At 33.8% G+C, this 23,233-nt stretch overlaps 1 protein-coding gene across 10 annotated transcripts in view; it reads left to right on the top strand.

Annotated features, from left to right (window-relative positions):
* LOC141508112 (N-acetylated-alpha-linked acidic dipeptidase 2-like) overlaps positions 1-23,233 on the top strand; it is a 112,004-nt gene that overhangs the window by 77,133 nt on the left and 11,638 nt on the right. For 9 of the 10 annotated variants that reach the window (XM_074216429.1, XM_074216430.1, XM_074216431.1 and 6 more), the window contains 3 exons: positions 2,803-3,067; positions 8,189-8,270; positions 8,774-8,866. In XM_074216429.1, the coding sequence (XP_074072530.1) occupies positions 2,803-3,067; positions 8,189-8,270; positions 8,774-8,866 (440 nt within the window). Of the gene's footprint in view, positions 1-2,802; positions 3,068-8,188; positions 8,271-8,773; positions 8,867-20,276; positions 23,221-23,233 lie in introns of those variants that run through there. The other variant, XM_074216433.1, reaches the window with a different exon arrangement.

Genomic DNA, 23,233 nt, shown 5'->3' on the forward strand with positions numbered 1-23,233 from the left:
CCCTGGTTCCATTCTTCTCTAAGTTCTTGTATAGACTTTAAAGTGTTACTTCATGCTTTGTGAATTATTACATATTAAATATGCTAGTGCCATAGTTGTGAATAAACAATGCATACATAGTTTACAGAATCTTATCAGGGTTTGAAGGAATCTTAGAGCTTAATTAATTCAATCTATATCTGAAAAAAAATCTCTACTATATCCCTTACAAGTGACAAAGTGCCCTTCACTTTTATTTTAGAGGAACCCACTACTTTCTAAGGTGACCCATTACATTTTCAGACAGAACATTTTCCCTTATACCAAGGATAAATTTACTTTTTTGCAATTTCTACCCATTGATCCCAATTTTGCCATCTGGAACCAAGAAAAATACATCTCTTCCCTCATTTAAGAGCCAGTCCTTCAAAATTTTGAAGCTATCTATCATGTCCCCTCTTAAACTTCTCTAAGGTTAAACAATCCTAAGAATTTCTTGAATCAGTCCTGATGTGGGAATCAAATGAGATAATGGCCACATCAATTATTAATAGTATTGTTCTATGTCTTGACTTCAAGGCGCTTCACCATCTTGGTTGACCATCTCTGGACACTTTCTGCCTTATCAGCACCCTTTTTAAAATGCAGTACCCCAAAATAAACAGTGCTCCAGAGGTAGTCTGATCAGAATAAAGTACAAAAGAATTATCATCTCCTTTCTCTTAGAAGCAGTCAATATGTCTCTTAATGTCTCTCAGGATCTAGTTTTTTTGGTTCTATATAATATTTTTGTTTTGATTTGTACATGAATCTACTAAAAAATTCTTGAGTCTTTTCTTAAGCAAACTTCTTTCTCAAACAATGGTGACTTTGGGGGCACAGTTCACTCTTTCCCTTAAGGGTTTTCCAATACCCTTAGGGAAAGGAGTGTCTTTAGTCTCTGCCACTCAAACCCTACTGATTGTATTCCAAAACCCCAGTTGCATTAAAGTCAAATTAGCTTTTACAAAGATATAGCCAGAGCAAACATTTCAAACATTCCCCTTAGCACTTTAGGTGCAAAAGTGTACTTGTCACCTTGTCTACCTCAGTTTCTGAAGAGGAAAGAAGTGAGTTTGCAGAAAAATGTATTACTATTCCAACATAGTATTAGTCCCACCAAAATCGAATTCTAAGCGTTCCCTCCCCCACCACCAACCCTCCTCCTTAAGTCTTATTGTTCTAACTTCTTAAGGCTTACTTGCTGGGCAAGCAGCAATAACCAGGTTGGAAACCTAGGCTTCAGGACCCAAGTGACTTGAGCTTCTGTGTCTAGGGACTCCACTTCCTGCACTTAGAACTGAAAAAGACAAACAAAACAAGAACAAACTCCCAAACACATTTTTTAAGAGCATAGGACCTAAGGAGAAGATGGCCCTCAGGCCTATTGTCCCTCAGTTGTTACTTGGCTTTTGTCCCTGGTATGAATGCTTGTGTCCATCACCCAAGGATGTCATTCAAAAGAAAAACCTGCCTCATTGAGGAATATTTAAATACATAGCCAGTTATCACCATGCAGTCAATAAAGGAGGTACTCTCAGACACCACCTGATATCCCACTTTGGAATGTCTCTAAATAAGAGTAAGTTGGTAGCATCTTCCACATGCGTGACTGTATTTGAGATGTTTGTGTCTTCCAAATTCCTGTTACACTACAATATCTATGCCTCCCTAATTTTCTACTTTTAAAGCATGCTTAGCTCATCAATAGTTTAACCCCCTCCTCTTATCATGGGGTATGAAGAAATAGAATACACATCTCTTTTATTTGTTCTAATTTCAATCCTTTATCCTCAGTTGATTGGTTACAAATAATGGTAATTTAAACTACTGAATAGCATATGATTTACTGGTTCTACCAGGCATGTGTAATATCTGTGTACATTTAAGCTAAGCAGTGGTCATTAAAGAAGGTTTGGAGTACACATTTGGTTGATTTAGAAATTTGTAGTAGATTTCAAATAGATTCTCAAATCAAAATCAAGGCTGTTCTAAATAAGTCAGGGATCCTAATTTCAGATCACAACACTTGAATAAATCACTTAGCTTCTCTGTGCTTTGGTCTCCTCACCCTTAAATAAGGGTAATCACATTTTTAATGCCTGTCTCAGATGATTTGTGATTTAGAAAGGTATTTTGAAAATCTTTTATATGAATTATTAAATTGCAACTTATTTTTTAAAATCAGTTATCAGAAATGTGAGAAATATTTTGTATTTTGAGTAAGCAGAATTTTTGTTTCCCATGAAGTTTGTAAAATTATTGAACATTTCATGCTTGTGGAGTCTTAGATCATTAATATTTTATAGAATCAATCATCAAATATTAAGTGACTATTAGATGCAGGAACTGTAAATACAAGTACAAAGACTGAAATAAGTTCTACTTATAAAGAGGTTATAATCTAATGGGAGAGATAAATAAATTTATATCATAAATACAAACATATACAAGATAGCAAAAATTATACAGAACTGCACAATATCTGAGTTGGCAGGGAACCCTCAAGCAACCATTTATTCCAACCGGTTATCTGAACAAAATATCCTCTCAGATGTTTTCCACTCTTTTCTCAAATTTATCTAGGGAAAGGAAATCCATCACCAACCCATTACCCATTCCACTTTAGTCCAGCTGTTAAGTTTTTGTTTACTTCAATTATTTAATAATGCTGTTTCATTGTGGACAAGGCTATAGTGACATGGATATAAGTTTTTTCACAATTGCTTAATTTTGTTTTTCCTCAAAGTATTTAACATATGTCTTTTTTTGTCTCCACACTAGCAAACAGACAAGTTCAGTAGCTATCCACTATATCACACTATTTATGAGACTTTTGAGCTGGTTGAACGATTTTATGACCCTACCTTTAAGAAGCAACTTGCTGTAGCCCAGTTACGAGGAGGATTAGTATATGAACTTGCAGATTCCAAAATCATTCCTTTCGATACTCAAGACTATGCAAAAGCTTTAGAAAACTATGCTGCCAGTATTTATAATTTATCTAAGAAACATGACCAACAATTGAAAAACCATAGTGTATCATTTGGTAAGTAGTTATCAAATAGATATTTATAACATTTGTTATGGCAGAGTATTAAGAAATTGCCTCCTTTCATAACAATTTGACATTTATTTACAACAGTATCTATCATTATTCAGCTATTTTGTTTTAATGTTAAATTAAACTGATTCCTAAAAATAAATTTGACCAAGGCATGTCTGTCAAAGAATTAATTCTCAACTGAATTCTGATTATTTCAAGAGGCAGCAATTGAGAACACTAACCAAAGATCCATGAGAATTACTAATTAAATTTTGCCTGTTCTTCCATTGTACTTGCTTTTCCAAAATTTGTCTGCTTACCACCTTTGAAGATTTTAATTGAATCTGGGAATATGAGAGAGGGGGAGAAAGGGGCAAGGATAGGGGAGGGGAGAGAGAAAATGTGATAAATTCTAATGTAAATGATGAAATTTCTATAACTAAATTGGTTCATTCCTTGGAACTGATAAACATACTGCACATATAGTATGTTTCTTCTTGGATGGGTGAGTGCTGGAAAAATCAGTTAGATAAATGCCTTTCTTACATCACTGACCATGTAAGGAATTAAAACTGAGCTGCATCTATAATACCTCTAAGCAGTATTTCCAAGGCTTAAAGAGTTGTATAAAGGGTTAAAGAGAATATTTGAAGAATCAAAAAGCCTCAAAACTGATGTTACTTGTATTATTTTCCATATTTATTAAGAGCAAAACTTTTCTGAGGTAAGGATGATAATTTTCATCCCTCTTCACTTTTTGAAATATATGTTAATTCTTAATTCTAATGTATATTGCTATTTTTAATTCCATGTAAGATAACTAACTATAGTTTTGGGAAGACTTTGGTTTTTTTTAATAGCAGCCTTTGCCATATGGAGAATATGTTTAATGAGGAGTGCACACTTGAAATGCAAAGAGGTATCCAGATAGATGCCTGAATTCTCCGCTTTACTGCGTACCAGTTATATGGAGTGGTGGAAAAGCATTAGATTAGGAGTCAGAAACTTGATTTCAAATCCAAGAACTTCCATTCATTACTTCTGTGACTGAATAAGCTCTTTCCCTTTCTAGGACCTCAGTTTCCTCACTTATAAAATGAGGGGATTAGATTAGAACCTTTATGAATCCTCTTCAACTCTTAACTGGTAGAATAATAGGATTTTACATGGACAATGACTACTACTATTGAGGAAAGTCATACTATAGTCAAAAGTTAATGAACTTAAATATGAGATAAATATAAAAGTTCTTTTTGACTCAGATAAGGTAAAATGATCTAGAAATCACTGTTTCAAGGGAAATCATTAAAATTCAGATGTGGGTCCAGAGGGGGGGAGAGGAGAGGACAAGGAATTTATACAGTTGTCCTAAGTTATGTATATCTAATGATTTTAAAGAAGGAATGCTTCTTTTAGAAGTTTTCTAATTATATCAATAATAATAATAATAACTTAAAATATTTATAATTCTTTACATTTTGTAAAGTGCCTTACCTTTATAGCTTTGTTTCAACTTCATAATGATCCCATAGAGTGGGGGGGGTGGAATATGGTTACCCAAATTTTGCAGACGAGGAAACAGGTTTAGAGATGTTATAAATTGCTCAGGATTACACAGCTTGTAAGTTTCAGAATTACTTCCAAACCTTACTGGGTCTTTAGGGACTGGATGACTTAATAATGTTATCTAACAATGGAATTATTGCATATATTCACCCATTCATAATGTTATTAGTCATTCTTTTAAATGACTTGACTGATTATACAAAGGAATAAAATAGAAGTAAGATGGCAAAGAAGAATAGAATGTCTTTTGCCAAGTAGCTATCCTGATCCAAGTTTAATTTTTGCCTTAAGATTTTTAAAAAAGCAAAAAAAAAATTTTCATCCCTTTGTCAGATGGACACAAATATATATAATTATTACACATGTGTATATGTATGTATGTATATATATATATATAAAGACATAATTTGTGTATGTGCACAAACCTATATATCATTACAACTGTTTTTTATTTATTAAAATCCTACTGTTGTACATCACTCAATCAGCAAATGGCAAGTTATTTAAATGCTTACTAGACCCAGGCACTTTACTAAGCAATAGATTTAAAAAGACAAAAGAAAAAAGTCCTACTCTCACAAAATGTACATTCTATTAGAGGAAGGTACTATGTATATATCTAAGTAGCATAGAAAGAGGAAAATACAAATTAATACAAGATGAAGAGGAATAGCATACTTGGTAGTTGAGGGAGTGACTTAAGAAATCCTTTATGTAAAAATGGTTCTTCAGCTGAATCTTGAAGGAAGGAATGGCATTACAGGCATGTGAACACGAATAGTGCAAAAATAGAAGGAAACTGAATCGCCATATGGGAGGAATGGAAGAGAAGATCAGTTGGGTTGGACTAAATATCAAAACAGAAATAATGTAATAAAATTGTAAAGATAGGTTGAAAGATTGTGAGGACCTTAAAAAGACAATCTTATGTTTTTATTTTTATCCTAGAGACAATGAAGTTTATTGAGTAGAGGAAATGACATAGTCAGATCTCTATTTAAGGAAAATCACTTTGGCAGCTATTTAAAGGATAGATCTGAATTGAGAGAGATTGAGTCAGGAAGACCAACCAGAAGACCATTAAAAAAGTCCAGGAAGAAGTCATGAGAATTTGGACTAGAGTGGTGAGCTGTGTTAAAGAGAAGGAATCAAACAGAAAGAGAAATTTGGAAATAAGAAACAGTATAGAGAAAGGAGGATAAAACAGTAGAAGATTTATGTTGTCCTCAACAAAACTAGGAAAGTTTGGTAGAACAGAATATTTGGGTAAAGATGAGTTCCCTTTTAGACACGTTGAATTTGAGATGTCATGGGGATATCTTGATTTAAGATGTCTAATTGTCTTTTGGTGTATCACTAGACCCATGGGACTGGAGCTCAGGAGAGAGACTGGGACTGTATATATATCTGTGATATATGTGTACATATCTATGATATGTACACATATATGTGTATATATGGGATTATATGTATCTGTGATGGAATTGCTTTTCAGGGTGAGGGTTTGGCTGCAAACAGGACCAATGACTTGGGGTATGATTAAATAGCAGGGGGTAAGGAAAGTGGGTCCTTAATTCACAGGGATTCTCCCTTGAATATAGAGAATAGCCTGGAAGGCAGGACTAATAGTTTTGGAAGACTTTTATTTCCAGGACTCTTGAGTCTGCAGGATCCTGGGCTATTTCTGTTATGGTCTGAGGAGAGATTGAGGTCGAGTTGGTAGTGATAGTTTGACTTGCCTGACATAGACTGCCTCCTTTTCTCTCAGGGTGCCTTGGTAATTCACCTAGGCTGGTTTGACTTCTCTATAGATAGCCGTTAGTCATTTCTTAGAGGGATGACTAGTCTCTCCTTTTTAGGTGTTTCTTCCCAGATCAAGACAATACTGGAAGTTCAGGAAGGGTGGAGCTTCCTTTCTCAGGAAGTTGGGTTTTGTATACTGAGTTATCTCTAAGGAATTGGTAGTAGTCAAGGTGGTAAAAACTTCCCTGGTACAAGCCTCCTATGTCTGCCTCAGTATTCCTTTATGCTTCATGCAAGAAGTAATTTTCTAAGAGATAATACTGTCACAAGAACCCAAAGAGGCAAGAGTATTCAAGAGGAAAGAGTGACCAATACTGTCAAATGTAGCAAAGAATCCAAGAAGGAAAAAGACCCTGAAAAGATCATCAAATGTAGCAATTAAGAGATTCTTAGTAATTTTAAGAGAAGAGAACAGAATCCAGATTGCAAAGGGTTAAGGAGTGAGTGAGACAGGAACAAATGGAGTCAACAAGTATAAATAGCTTCTTCTAGAGGTCTGACTGAGAAAGAGAAGATAGATGTAGCCATAAATATAATTATCTGTGTGTATAAATATAAACATGTGTGTTATAATTACTTTGAGAAGGTAGTAGGTTCTTGTGAAGGTTTTTGAGAGGGTGTGGGGATGATTAGGAGATTAACCAACTTGAGTTGATAAGAGGGTCCCACTTGAGGGTTTTGAAAAGGAGAAGGTTTCAACCTCATTAAGAGACTAGAGGAAGAAGGTGGGTGGGGATCATGGATGGTCAAGCACAAGAGAAAAAGGAACTCATGGGGAAAAATAGTTTCAATTAGATCATCAAAAATATAATGAAAACATTTTTCTCCTTCATTGAAAACTTGAAATCTGAAGAAAATTCAATAACTTTTACCACATTGAGGTCAACACCATTAACTTGGAATTTTTAGGTTTCCAGGAATGTCAATTTTGTCACAAATTGCTGTTTAGGTGAAGTTGTGATTTTTATTTATTTCAAATAAGAATGGAATTTGTTTTACCCTGTATTTTGAGTTCACCTCAATAATTAGTTGACAAATATTTATTAAGCACTTACCATGTGCAAAGCAAATACATAAAATGAACATTATATATAAAACAAATACAAAGTAGTTCGGGGAAAAGGGATGTAGAGCACTTAGTACAACAGTGGGAAAGGCCTCATTTAAAGTCATTTGAACCATGTTTTGAAAGAAGCTACGAATTCAAAGAGGTTGTTATGGGGGTAGGGGGTACATTCTGAGCATGGGAACCAACCTGTGCCCTGGGAAAGAGCACCAAAAAAGGAAGTAGAACAGTAAGTAGATTAGTTTAACTGGAATAAAGGGGATAATAGTGATTAATAAACCTTCAAAGATAGAAGTGAAGGCAGATTATGAAAAGTTTCACTCTCATCATTATGCAGAGTTGGAGCAATGCTATTAGTTTAGATAATCTATAGGTATGCGTTCTTATTACTACATGAGCTGTTGTTTTTTCAGATCTTCCAATATTCTTGGCTGCTATCCTTTCAAATATAAATTTTAATAGTTACTATTTTTATGCAACACTTGCTTACTAAAGACATATTCTAATCACCTCTGTGGTTTTTCAGGTAGCTAAAAATGGGTAAAAATATTTTTTAGGACCATCTGTAAGGGGTAGGGATGGATAGATAGACAAGTAAGCTTCTGAAATAATATAAAGCACTTAAATAAGAATATGGCTTTCTCTTACATTACTCTTCCAAAAACCTGTATTTCTTTTTACTTTTAAAGAGCCCTTATTTTCTGCTGTGAGAAACTTCTCAATTGCTGCTGCAGCTTTTCATAGAAGACTTAAATACACTGATTTGAATGAGTAAGTTTAAAATGCCAGGGCTCCAAACTACTTTATGAGATAGAGTGTCTGGTCTGTGGAATTATCAGTTTATACTTATAAGACACTTAAATGGTAAACCTGAAGACCCAGGACATAATATGGATAAAAGACTAAACTTTAGAAAAAATATATGCTAAGAATAATTGGAATTAATTGATAGTTCTTAGGATTTATGTCTATTTATAGAGACTTTGTGATTTATAAGCTTTATCTATGAATTTCTGCCTTATTGGGTGAACTTTTTCTTGTCATCTAATAACTTAAAAGGCAAAAATTAGAATGAAAAATATTTATATTTGTTGCATAGGGATAACTTTCCTAGTAAAGTATTGAATGGGATATATCATTGTTATACACAAATGGAAAACATTATTCACCTTATTTAACTTAATTATATCTTGCCTCTTTTTGTTTTTGTAAATTCCTTTGAAATATTTTGTTGGTTAAAAATGATTATGTGGTGTATTTTTTTTTCCTTATAGTCCAATTGAAGTGAGAATTGTAAATGATCGGTTGATGCTATTGGAAAGAGCTTTCATTGATCCTCTTGGTTTACCTGGAAGGCAATTCTATAGGTAAGATGATAGAGAGGCACTAGGTACCAGATACACAGTGCTTTGGATCTTAAATCTATTTTAGAATAAAGGAATGCAGTTGAGTAGAATGGTTTATAGTTATATTGAGAGTGACATGTTAAGACAATTAATGTGAGTGTGTGTGTGTATCTATCTATCTATAAAAATGTGATGTGTGTATGTCCCTGGTCTGTGTTTTATATTGCTTTGCAGAGAATAGAGTTTTGTGAAAGTTCCATTAGTTAAAAGAGAAATCTCTTCATTTAGTGATCTAATGGAATAAATATTAGGAGAGCAGAAGTACTTAAAATATAGTTCATAATAATAACTCATTGATATATCATATATCATGAATAAAATATTTTATAAACCATAACTCAAGAAGATTCATGATATATCTGAGAGAGAGAACAATGTATTATCATTTTCACTTTATTGTTAAAAATGGAAGTTCATAGAGATTGTAAATTAGTTGCCCATAGTCAGTTGTTAAGTAATTTTCAGATTAACCTTCCATTATACCAAGTCGTCTCTCAAAACAAATTTTATTTTTATCCTCCATACATTGTTCTATAGGAGAAAGACAGCTGACTGAAATTCTAGGACCAGGGGTCTACTACTTTTATGACCTTGAGCCAGTAATTAGAATTCTCTAATCTTTATCTTTAAAATGAGGATTTGGTCCTGTGCAATCCCTTCCAGTTAGATCTATGATCTCATTGTTTTTCTATTAAGTAAAGCAATTTGTTGTACAATAAATATTTTGGAACCCCTAATTCAAATATTCATTGTCAAAAATTCTTAATTTTTTAAAAAAATCTACAATAATGTGTTGTATCATATTCACTATTTGTTTTCATCACTATGTCAAGGTTTCTTAAGAATAGCCTTTATATATATATTTGGTGTAACAATCTGCTCCTGAACTTTTACCATAAATGCTTTCTTTTCAATAAATAAAGTTTCATTTCTCAGCCATCTGTCCAATACCTCTTTGTTGATATAATAATGTTGAGAAGAGTTTATATGTATATTTATTTCATCCTTGGCTATTAGTCATTTCATAGTTTCCATCTAGAGGAAAGTCCCTCCCCCCAAAAAAATCCAGTGACCTGGACTTATCAACTTTTATCAACTTATTACTCATTGAAGAGCCAACCCTTGCTATAAAATTATCTCTGTCTCTTCTTAACATGTTTGCCATGCATTCTAAAAATGTCTATTAATCTTCTTTCTTTTCTGTGTGTTAATATTTCCAAAACACTTTAGGGACATAAGCCCATTTTTTTTTCAGTAATATATACCTTTTTATGGGTAATTTCCCTATCTGTTATAGCTCCATTTACAGTTCTGAAGGTATATGTTGACAAGTATTGTATGGGAATCTGTTGTTTTACATTAATTTTTCCCAAGTTGCTTTGATTTTTAGAATGCGAGTAAAACTCTTAATATATTCACCTATTGTCTCTCTTGGATATTTTTATGCTCAATTTGTCCTCCGTGGAGAAATGAAGATTTTTGTAGATATCACCTTTATATTAGATCTAAGGTGATTTCTATCCATTAGATCAAAGTGATCTCCAGATTCAAACTTGGAGTACTTGGAAGCTTTTCAGCATAATTATATCCTTGAAATATACTAAAAAATTGGCATTTATTATCCAATGCTATTTTGCTATTATTGGAGAAAGATTTTATGACATTGAAGGAATTATTCAATTTGTTTCATGATGGAGCCACATAGCTTAATGTATACCATATCCATCAAACGATTAAGTAAATATTTGGATTTTACTAATTTTGTAGTTAATCAATTCTGTGTAGGGAAAATAATCATGAATTTAAAACTAGATAGAACTACAATAGATTTAATCTGTTTTCCTAAAAAAATGATATTTCATATTAATGGTCTTTGACATTATTGCTGGTGTCATATTTTAAATAGAAAATAGTTTTCTATTTGGACATCAAATACAATTTGCTAGCATCATACTTGGGTCTATTTTATATATTTGGAATATATGGATAAGATATGTTTGTGAAAGTAAGTCAAAATCTTTCGAATAATCAACAAAGATGTTATTTATCTTATGGTATTTTTTTTTGCAAGGCAAACGGGGTTAAGTGGCTTGCCCAAGGCCACACAGCTAGGTAATTATTAAGTGTCTGAGACCTGATTTGAACCCAGGTACTCCTGACTCCAAGGCCTGTGCTTTATCTACTATGCCACCTAGCCGCCCCTATCTTATGGTACTTTGAAGCAGCTTATTTAATTATTATCAAATCGATAATAGGTCTGCTGTAAGTATAGATTTTTTCATAGTAAAAGCTATTATTAATTGCTGTAATTATTTAAACATACAATTGTCCTGTATTTGGAAAGGTTACTGATGTTCTCATGCTTTTGTAGTAATGTGTGGTTTTCTGTTAAGAAAGGCTCATATATATAAGATAAAATTGGTAAGAGACCTAATTCAAACCCCACCTTGAAGTACTTGAGCTCAATAATTATGGATTTGATCTTCCTTTTTAGTTTTCCAGAGGCTAGAATAGAATTTCAGTCATTTACCTTTACTTTTTAACTTCATTTGTTTAATATTAATGGTTAACAAACTTTATTGTTTCTCCTTCTACTCAACTGATAGTTTTATTGTAATGAACTTGTCTTGACTAAATAGATGATTGGAACACTTCCACATCCTGGGGGTTGTCTTGTTCCTGGTGTCTTCTTCAATTTCTTTGGTAAAGATTTTGATGGATGTTGAATTATGTATTTTGTTCTTGTGATGTTTTGATTCCTTGTATCATTTAATTAATGTTTAATGTTTGCTTTTAGTTGTTGATTAAAAATTAGAATTTCTGATGAATTTTTTTCCAGATTTCTTTGTACCTTTTCTTTTATTTGCTTTAAATTAAGCAATATTTTGTTCAAATTTTCTACTGCTTCTATTGGTTCTATTAGTTTGCCTTTTCACATAATTTCAGGGGCTTCCAAGTTTTTTCTTGCTCTATTCTTTGTTTAGTATTTGAGAGCTATCATTAATAGGTATCCCAAGATCTGAATGCTTTATACTCTTCTGTATAATACTTGAGAAGGATGTGTTCACTCATAATGATTATAGAAGATAGCAGATTTTTTGTCTTTCTCTTTTGTCATGCTTGGTTTGCTAGTTGGGTTCATGCTACTAGAATGAATTATTTCAAACTATTTACCCCTATCTCTTTCAAAATCACTTGAGAATTGGTGATATTTTTGTCCTAAGTTTCATCTGGCAGTTTAATACCTGAAGTTTGTTTTAAATGAGTATTATTTGAATGGGGGTGGGGAATTACTTTGGATTGAAGTGAAAAGGTAAGACTTGCAGAGAAGGTCAGAGTTTGCTACTCTCAGTATGTAGCATGAAACAAGATAGATATAAATGGAAAACTCTTAATGGAAGAGTGAGTAGTCCAGTTTGCCACAGTGGAGGAATCTTGAATGTCAAACTAAGAAAATTCATAGTGTCATTGATTTGGATTTGGAAGGAAGCTCAAAAGGGATTTAGTCCAATCTTTTGGACTGAAGATTTCCCTTATCTTATAACTTAGGAAACTGAGGCCAAGAAAAGTTAAATTGATTTGTCCTAATATACACCAGTAGTAAATTTCAGTGGTCAGACTTGATAACAGAAGCACTTCAATGCCAGAATCAGTGTTTTTTTCAACTATTCTCATAAAGGCAACAGAGAATAATTAAAGGTTTTTGAACAAGGACAGTGGCATGATTAAAGAATTATTTAACTTATCTCAAAGAGGCAGACTATATTGGTATGAAGATAATAGTAGAGGTGAGGAGTTTGATTAGGAGAAATTCACTTTTCACTCTGCTTGCCTGTCTTATTTCCTAATTAATTTGATCACCTCAGGTTTACAGGTAGTCTTGAGAATGGTGCTTTAGAATAAAATAAGAAATTAGCAGAATTGTTAAAATCCTCTCTTTAATGAGCTCTTCTTCATCCCAGATTTACTCCTGTGGGCTAGCTTTTCTATCATTTTCAAGCCATGGACATATAGGGGCTTAGATAACAATCACTATTCACAGTATAGACTTTATTAGCAGTATCAAATATTAAGTAAATGCAAATAAAATTATTAATAATAGCCAACATTTATATAGTGCTTATGTGTAAGTTACTATGCTGAGTGCATTACAAATAAAATATTTCATTTGATCCTCACAACCACCCTAGTAGGTAGGAATATTACCCCATTGAAGCTGACTAACCCAGGGTCACATAGGAAGATAATGGCTGAGGTTAAATTTTTAACTCGGTTTTTCTGACTTAAGGTTCAGTGCTCTTTCCACTGTACCACCAGCTGCCCCTCCACTTAGAATTGTTTAATTGTGGGGGAAATTACTGCTTCATAAAATAGTTCATTCCATTTTTTTAAAAAACTCAAATTTGGGAGGATTATAGAGAGAAATGGAAGGTGGGAGTAAAAAAATTGAAGTGTGGTTTCAAATATTTGAATGGCAGAATGATAACCTAATTAAATTAAAATTCAGAAGTTAGGAGAAATTTTAGACCACACAAATCTCCATGCAGTTACTAAAGTGATTTGTCAAAGGAAATTCTAACCATGCCATTTTCCTGTTCAAAATTCTAATGGTAGGGACAGCTAGGTGGCACAGTGGATAGAGCACTGGCCTTGGAGTCAGGAGTACCTGGTCTCAAATCTGGTCTCAGACACTTAATAATTACCTAGCTGTGTGGCCTTGGGCAAGCTGCTTAACCCCATTGCCTTGCAAAAACTAAAAAAAAAAAAAATTCTAATGGTTTCTTGGGTTTGGGATAAAAAAATATAGACTCCCTTGTTTGGCATTTAACTTCATGATCTATATCCAGCCTCCTTTATGAGGTTTATGGCACATCACTCTGGATCATATTCTCTACATTCCAAATAATTTCCTACTTGCAGTTATATATTTCATTTCTATGACTTTGTATAAATTATCTCCAGTTCTTGAAATATATTCTTCTCTTATCTCTTCCTTGTAGAGTTTTCAGATGGAAACTTCTGTAGAATTTTCAGAAAACATGTTCTCAACCTAATGGTTTTCTTAGTTAACCTTCCTCATTGAGATCTCTTCTCAAAAGAATACTGAAAAAATAAAGAGGATAAAAATAAAAACAAGCATAATTTGTCAGCTTTCCAGACTCAACAAAGGACTGTTTTGATGTATTAATGACCTTTAATTATTTTTATTTTTCTTTCAATTTAAATGTTTTTATTTATTTTCTCAACAATATTCAATAGTTTTCATCCATCTTTTTTTTCAGGGTTTTGAGTTTTTTGAGTTCCCCCCCTCACTCCCCCGACAGAAAGCAGTCTAACAAAGGCGTTATAAGTATAATTATGAATAGTCTTTAATTAAAAGAAGCAGTCTTCAACTAAAAAAGCATGTGGATTTTAAAAACAAAATTGAGAAATAATAAAAAATCCCTAATTTTATAATGTTTGATGGACATTGTTTAGCCCCTCCTTGTAGATATTTGGAGGTAGGAATAAGATATGTAAAAAGAGATGTTAAGATATACTATTTATTGAATTATCTATTTGCTGTATACAAAGAATATGCTGGATTTTGAGCACAATCTTCAATAATAATGAAGAAACATAATTTTATTTCATTAACATGATTCACTTGTAAACTGGATGTATTTTGGGAAGAGAAGGAAAAGGAAAACATTTATATAACACCTTCTGTGCCAAGTACTTTGTAAAGTGTTTTGCAGATATGAGCCCATTTATCCTCACAACAACCCTGTGAGGTAAGTGCTGTTATGCCCATTTTACAGTTGCAGAAAACTGAGGCAGATAAGGGTTAAGAAACTTTTCCAGGATCATACACCTTGTAAGTATCTGTGATTGGTTTTGAATTCAAGTTTTCCTGACTCCAGAACTAGCTCTCTCTACTGTACCACCTAGCTGCAACATACTACTTGTTTGATATTTTTATTGGCAATTTTCCCACTAAACCATATGAGGAGTATTACTATAACTCCTATTCTGTCCACATTTGCCTCATTGGAGACTTAACTGGAGCTGGCAACAAATCTATCCCTTCCTCCTTCCTTCATTCCTTGTTTTTTCTTCCTTTTTTTTCCTTCTTTTCCCTTCCCTTTCCATTTGTCCATAAAGGAGTAGTACCCTTATAGGTAATCTGCTCAAAGGAATATAAATTTTGATAGCTGAACCCTGAAAGATATCTTGGAATTTATAGACCAAATTTCTTTCTTTAAGACCATGCCTTAAACCCAAATCACTCTGTGTCTCATTGATTTGAGAACATTAGATTCCTGGATAACAATAGGCCCCAGACCAGTCCCCACATGGTCATTTTTGGGCCCTGTTTCAGAATGAATGTAATTAGCAATTGTTTCTACTTTGATCAAAAGCCCTGGTTGATTTTTTTTTCTTTTTGATTAGGTAAAAGAGATCATTCTCTGCCTCATTTCTTATCCTTAATCACCAAATGGACATTGCCTCAGTTAAACTGAGACCTGGTAAAGACCTTAGCTTAAACAAGGCCAAGGTCTTCCACTTCATCCGGGGCCTTCTGATCCTTAACTCCAGTCCTTCTGATCCTTAACTTTTACTGGACCCAGATGACTCCAGAGGAGAGAGTGAGACTGGTGACTTTGAACAGCCTCCCTCACTTAAATCCAATTCACTTTTTGTCACAGTCCTCTTAGACAATGAAGGACAAACAATAATAATAGCAGCACAGTTACTTAAACTGCATCAAAGAACTTCCCTTTGTTTCATATCTGTACTTTTTTGGGTCTGACCTCAAAAATAGTTATAACAGAAATGTTCCTCTGCATTATCATTATACAACCTAAAGCCTTTTATAGTCCCATTGTAAGAAATGCAATCAAAAATCCTTGCTAAGACTTAAGTTTATAATATTCTCCTCATTCCCCTTCTTTAATCCCCTTTTACTAGCAGAGATAGTAGTTTTCCTCTTGGCCCTGAAGATATTGTTTTATTTATAATGTTGTTAGTTAAAGACCTGAAATATTATAGGTAACAGTCCTTATAGTAATAAAGGGAAGATTATTCTAGTCTTCTCTAAAGTACACATGTTGGAACAAAATCCAGTATATGTTTAGATGTCTGTGGCTCTGAGAGTGGTGAATTATTTAGATACTCATGGGATCAGATTAATGAGACCTTGACTTGAATTGTGATTGGGTTGCAATATTAGTTTATTCCTATCATTGCTGACAGACTATTATAATTGGGTGAAAATGCCAATCCATCAGCTCTCTACCTCACTAATCTTAATGATCTATGTGATAAAAGTACTGCATGTTGGCTTCTAAGTCATGTGACTATGAAATAAGGGATCAGCCCTCTGAAAGTATATGCCCAACACATATTACATTTTATAGGCTTACATATACCTAGGCATGGAACTTACTATAATATTACTCATTATAAATCAATGTAATTCAACATTTATTAAACATAGCACTGGGCTAGGTGGTGACAATGCAAGAACTTCCTCTGCCTTCAGCAAGCTTACATTCTCCTGGGGGAATGGATCATTCACAAATGAATATAGAAGAGAACAATGGGATAAGCTGTGTCTGCTGGAGGCCCTATCTAAAAGAATTTAAGTTTAGAAATCAAAAGCATCTTACCCATAAGGTAATCCCATGGTTTACACCTGAGAAAAAACAGAGTAAAACTTTAATCTCTATACATATATTTATAAGTGTCATTATCAAGGCCTCATTGAAGATTATTCATCTTCTATTTTATTCCAGAATTAGGCCTCCAAATCTTGAATTATTTTCCTTTTATTCCCTTATTGCCTTAAAAAAATCCTTGGAACACTTTTATTTTGGGGGAGTGGATGCTAGGGCACTAGGCCATTATCCGCCTATGTCATTTCAGAATTGACAATAAAATGAAGATGAAAAAATACAGGAACTTAGTCTAAATAAAGCACAGAATTTTAGAAAGAAGCCTAGAGTCTTAACATAAGACAGATTGAAATGAAAAATTAAAATCATGAGACAGTTAACTCTTCTTTGGATTCTTTAGGATTAGGAAGGACACTTAGGGTATTAGGAAACAGGATTGATAAAGAAGTACATTGAAGACTTGGAGTTGGTTACAGACTGTATAATGAAGTGGAATGTTGAGTCTGAAGATAAATTAAGTAGGTAAGTTTGTCTGTAACTTAGAGTGTAAAAGAAGCATGGAATGGTAGTTTGGAGCCATAGCGTAAAGGGCAAATAATGCAGTTTGTATTTTGTCCTAGATAGTGATTTGGTGTCAGTAGTGCTTTAAGAATGTCAATTTGAAATTGGATTGGAGAGGGGATATATTAGAAACAGAGAAATATTAGTTGACTATCAAGCAAGTAGTCCAGGTGAGAGTTGATGTATGGACCTGGAACAAGAATGATAGCTGTGTGAATTAGGAAGAAAAGAGAGTGAATTAGAATCGCAATTGTAGGTATCTAATTGAACACAGGAAGAAAGGGAGAGAGAAGAATAAAGGGATGACCTCAAAGTTATGGACCTGACTTGAATGATAGTGGTACTCAGTGGAAAAAAGGGTATGATTAGAAATAGAGGCAAAGGAGAGGAGTTCCATTAAATGCATACTTATTACAAAACTGCCTGCATATTTCTTTATTTCCCATCAACCTCTTGACTAGACAGATAGTTGTGTCCAGTTCTTCTTTAGTTGAAACTATTTTGAAATTTACTTGGTCCTATTTGCAGTCATAGGAGTAAAATTCATCAAGGTGTTGTCCCTTTTGAATCAAACTTAAAATCTGGCCACATTAACTTTTCAAATACCACTGGATTTGTTATTAAATCAGCATGGTGCCATTGGCGAGTCCCTTATTTATAGGTAAACTTGAACCAAGAAGATAATCTACTAAGGTGCCTGGGCTGCAAAAAAGAGCAAAATAGCTTTACTTGTTCTATGTAATTATGGAAAACTCATTGTGCCACTCTGGAATCTGTTTTCTCACATGTAAAATGAGGACTTAGAACCATATTTTAACTCCACTAACCTTCTCAATTGTATGATATTAAGGAACCTTAAATTTTCATCCTGGCCCTGTCAATAACTCACAATATGATCTCATTTCCTATTAGAAAGAATAATTTTATTGAAGCAAGAGACCTAGGTTTGAATCCCTAGCTATACTTTTTTGAGTTCTTTGTCCTTAGACAAGTCATATCAATTCTCTAGGTTTCAACCTCTTTATCTGTAGAATGAGAATGTTGAGTTAAAGTTCTTGGTATCCTTAAACAGAGGATTTTCAGTCATTTAATATCACTGTGTCTGTCTGGAGGTAATTACTTGTTTATAATACAGCTACCCATGAGGCTGGCTGGTGGTGACTGGAGGTGATTGGAAGATATCTTGATCCCAGTAATTCTAAGCTACAGTAGAGCTAAAAGTTCTGCAGTTGACCTTAATAAGTTCCTCAACAATACAAGGTGAGCTCCCTCAGCTTGGAGAGGGCCTAATGAAGCATGAACCAGCCTAGGTCAGAAACAATGGATCAAAAGTCTTGGATTAATTCATGATGATGTCTGTGAATAGTTTCTGAACTTCCATACTACTGCTTGAGAAAGATAGGGAGTCCCAATTTTAAAAAATCTCATTGTTTTATCATCTGTCAAATGTGGGGATATCATTTGATGATTTTGTGAATCAAATGAGAATTACGTCCATGCAAGTACTTTTGAAAGCATCAAACAAAATCCCAAGTATTATACTAATTTGGAGCTGACAGGTTTTTATTTGCAGATCCTCTAAATCAGTAAACCTTCTTTAGTGTTGACAGATGGTAGAGGGAAATGAAAATGATATAACAGCCCTCTCCAAGAAAGTCACAGGAGACTAGAAGAGGTAGTAGGGAGTGGCTAGACTCACTCTAATTTTCCATCACTTCAAGATACACTTAGAACTAAGACTTTCCTATCTTGTCCTAGTTTTAGTGGTGGATCAAGCAGAATATAAATATTCATTTCGAAAGATTCCTTTAAGACCATAATAATCTTTAAAAGTCAAGAACCCTGATGTCTGATATGCTTTAGGGAATATAAATAACTAATTTTAAAAGAGGTATTCCTTGTCTTCATAATGCTGCTCTACGCAAAGCTTCCTGATGTAAATTTTGATAGAGCAACCTTAATCAACTTGAGCTTTAGAGTTGATTTTCTGATATGCTTATTTAATATGGCATTTTCTTCCGTGAAAAGTAGCATTCAGAAACTGCTATATTACAGAGAAAAGGAGCATGATATGAGCTTCTCACAGGAAAAGATTCATAAAAGGATCCAGTCTGAGCTTTAATTCCATTTTTTGCTCCTGGTCTGAAATTGTCAACTCTATTCAACCCTTTTAAAACTCCCTATTATAATTGAAGAGGAGGTAGTCTTATCTCAAGGAACTTATTTAAACAACATTGACATTGTATATAACATGGATTTGTCATTTAAATTTTTAAATTTCTCTCTACTTTTTTAGGTCATTTAGAGTACATTTCCAGAAATAATTGCAAAATGGGCTTTTTTATTACAATTTTTTGTTGTTTGGTCATTTTCCACTCTCCATAATTCCATTTTGGGGTTTTGTTGGCAAAGTTACTGGGATGGTTTGCCATTTTCTTCTTTAGGTCATTTTACAGAATGAGGAGTTAAGGCAAATGATTAAGTGATTTGCCCAGATTGATGTAAGGTAGTAAATGTCTGAGGCTGCATTCAGACTCCTGAAGATTAGTCTTTCTGACTCCAAGCCCAGTGCTCCATCCACTGTGTCACCTTAGCTCCTCACTGGGTTTATTCTTTGGAAAAGACAAAATATAATTGATGTCTGTCTCTCCTCACTTTTTTCCCTTTCTCTTTCATATATCAAACTATATAAAGCAGAAAAAGTGTCATCACTGAGGGACTGTGGGAATCCATTACAACCAGGGTTACACTACCTCAGAGGTAACCTAGGCCTTCATTTTGGCATTCCCTAATTTTTTTTCAGATAGAGGGTAATGAAAGCATAGTATCTGGCAGCTGAGTTTTTCCTGTGACTAATGTTTTAATCCTCTCTCCTCCCTGTGTGTATATTGGGAGGTAAGTTCCAAATATTTTATATATTTTTTAATTATTTTGATTGAAATTTCTCATTCAGTTTCATCCTGCTGGATTTTTTTTGGTTATATACTGAAAAAAGGGGGTGATGGTTTTGTGTGATTTTGCTACTTTGCTTAAGTAATTGTTTCTGATATTTTTATTATTAGAGAACTAAGATAGTTCATATCAAAAATGCATAAATTCAGAGCTAGAAGATGAACTTGTAATCTATTAAATCCAGTCCTTTCACTTTATAGATGAGGAAACTGAGGCAAAGTGATTTCTCCAGTCAAATAATAAGTATCTGAGGCATGATTTTAATTTTTTTTTGACACTAAATTCAGTGTTCTACTAACTGTTCTACCCAGTTGCCTCAAATTACTTGCTAAAAAAGATAATTTTGTATATACTTATTCTAATTTCATTTTCTTATTGCTACAACTAGCATTTCTACCACTATATCCAATAATAGAGATAATAGTGAGTATCCTTGTTTTACACCACTGAATCCTATTGAAAAAAACCTCTAGTGTTTTTCAGTCACACATAATTCTCAGTTCGGGGTTTGTATCAATCCTGTTTTCCATTTTAAGGAATGGTACATTTATTCCAGTGCTTTTAAGTGTTTTTAAGAACATGAGTGCTTTATTTTGTCATACCACCCTTGCAACTATTGATATTATCACATGATTTTTTTGGTCTTGTCATTAATATTATATGTTTATAATAGTCACAATATTTGAACCAGTCTTTCATTCCTGATATAGATCCAATCTGGTCTTGGTATAGCAATGATTACACTTAAAATTCTTGGAATATAATATCCAGGATTTTTGTTGTTGTTCAGTAATAATTTGGGGGGAATCCAGTGATTTTTAAGGTAACTATCCATCTATGGCTTGTCTTCTGAGACAGTTGTTTGAAAGCAGATACCTTAAATTCTTTTTATTCTCTTTTTTCTTTTTTTTGGTTAATGAAATTATTTCACTTCTTCATTTTAATATTCAGGGATTCTCTTATTATACTTTATTTTCAGGGGTATTTTTCTTTTCATTCTTCCAGAATTATTTCCTTTATAATTTGATTTTTTTTATCTATTTCTTTCAGTTACTTTTGTAGTCCTTGTAGCTATGATGCAGGAAGTTATGAGAATATGATGCAAGGAACTATGGACATAGGAGATGTTGTGATTAGAAACAAATTTTGTGGAAGAAAAACATTGTCTATGCCTATCTAGTTATCTCTGTTGTTCAAGGTGACTCCATTGTTGAACATGAATTCCTCAGGATGGTAGTGGCCTTGGCTTGTTCCCCTTCCTCCAGCTTCTGGTTTCCAGCTACCTGATCTTGACCATTGATGGGTCAAGCTTGGTCTGGTGGGACAAGAAATGAAATGTTGGACTTAGAGGTCACACACTTTGGGACAGGAAAGAACCATTATGAAGCTTGCTTATTGGAGAAAACCTGAACGGGGTTCTAGACTACTCCCCAAGCCGCCACCCTTTTCCAACCCACTATAGAAGTATTAGGTCATCTAGAATTGAAGTATTGAAGTGCCACTTTTTTTATCTCTTCTTGACCCTACCTTGTGAGGATGGCTATCTCTCTTTCTTTCTTAGACCATGTGCTCCTGACCTTGGCCCTCTGGAGAAACATGTGGCCAGACTAAACAAGCCCTTATACCTGTCTCTCTCTCTTTACATACCCACATGCCCACACACACACACAAACACACTAGTTGTCAAAGTGCTTGTTGCTTCTTCAAGAGGAGAAAAGGTTTTAATCTGTACTCTTTGTAGGCTTCTATAATAAATCCTGAGCAATTTTAAATCCCAGGGTTGTGCATGAATTCTTTCAACCATTCAAAACTCTGAATCTTAAATTTGGTGACACCAATCATCTGTCAACTGCCGTGCCAGCTATTTTTTTTCCTGAGGCTCTGCTAATAATTGTGGTGGAGTTATTGTCTTCTGTTTAGTGCTTACATATCTTCTGACCTATAATATTTCTTCAAAGTATTTATTGCTTTATTTTGTTTCTTCTTATACTAAGCTTCAGTTCCTGGTTTGGTTCTTTGTGTCAGAGCTAATTTCTGTCCTGTCCATTATTTGTAAAAATGATGTCATCAGTTCCCATTTGTTTCTAACCTTCATTTCTTAAATTTCTACTACTGACATCCACTTTTTTAAAAATGTGTCTTCACTCAAAGCAGTGATATGTTTCAGACCCCCCCCCCAAAAAAAAATTGTCTAGCGTCCCATTTGAGCATAAACAGGCTTCTGGATAATTTCCCTGTCTATCTACCTCTCTGGCAAGATCTTCATGCCTTCAGGCTTTTTTGTGGAATAAGACTTCTTTGTCATTATTCAATCTAATTCTGCTTTTTAGGTCTTTGCCAAGGTACCTTAAAGAGCTGGGGGTTTTCTATTACATATCATCTTAATCAGATGTTTTGGGAGGTACATTATCATGCTGCCAGTTATGCTGCTCCCTTCTTAGGAGCCAACCCTCCCAACACATTCTTTCATTATGGTTTTCAGGAGAGAGTTTCAAGTAAGACAGAAAATTTAAAAACTCTAAAAACCTTTATTTACCTTCTCTTACTTGATCCTGTTCCAGAAAGTCTTACTTGTATTTCATTAACCCTTCCAAGGGCCTCACCCAGAATGTTTAAGATGGTCTGAGCTTTCTTGAAAATGATACTTTTTCATAGCCAGGGTTCTCTAAGACTGTTATTTTAGTCTTCAAATAATTGATATGTACTGCCAACCTTATCAAAGCATACATCTACCAGTAAATTATAGAGTAGACCTTGAATGTGAAGATACATCTGTCTCATGTTCAGATATGTTCCTTTCTCTTGACCTTGTTACAAAGTACCTCCCTCATACTCTAATCAGTATCTCTCCTCCCCAATTCCTTTCAACAGAGGACAGTCACAAATAGTAGCAGTGTATATTATATATTTGAAATTTTAATTTCATATTTTCCCTAGTATCATGTATTTAATCAATGAGTCAATAGCACATTTTTCTTTCCTCATATCCTAAAGTGATCTGCATTAAATTATATACAAATTTCAAAAAGTATCTTTAGCTTTTTTGTTTTTAAGAGTTACAGCAAGTATATTACATGGGGGCTGAGGAATGAAGTAATATCCTTAAATTGTCATTTTAATTCTATATTAAAAGACAACAAAATTATTTATTAATATG

This window comes from Macrotis lagotis, chromosome 1 (assembly GCF_037893015.1).
Source record: "Macrotis lagotis isolate mMagLag1 chromosome 1, bilby.v1.9.chrom.fasta, whole genome shotgun sequence".
NCBI lineage: Eukaryota > Metazoa > Chordata > Mammalia > Peramelemorphia > Peramelidae > Macrotis > Macrotis lagotis.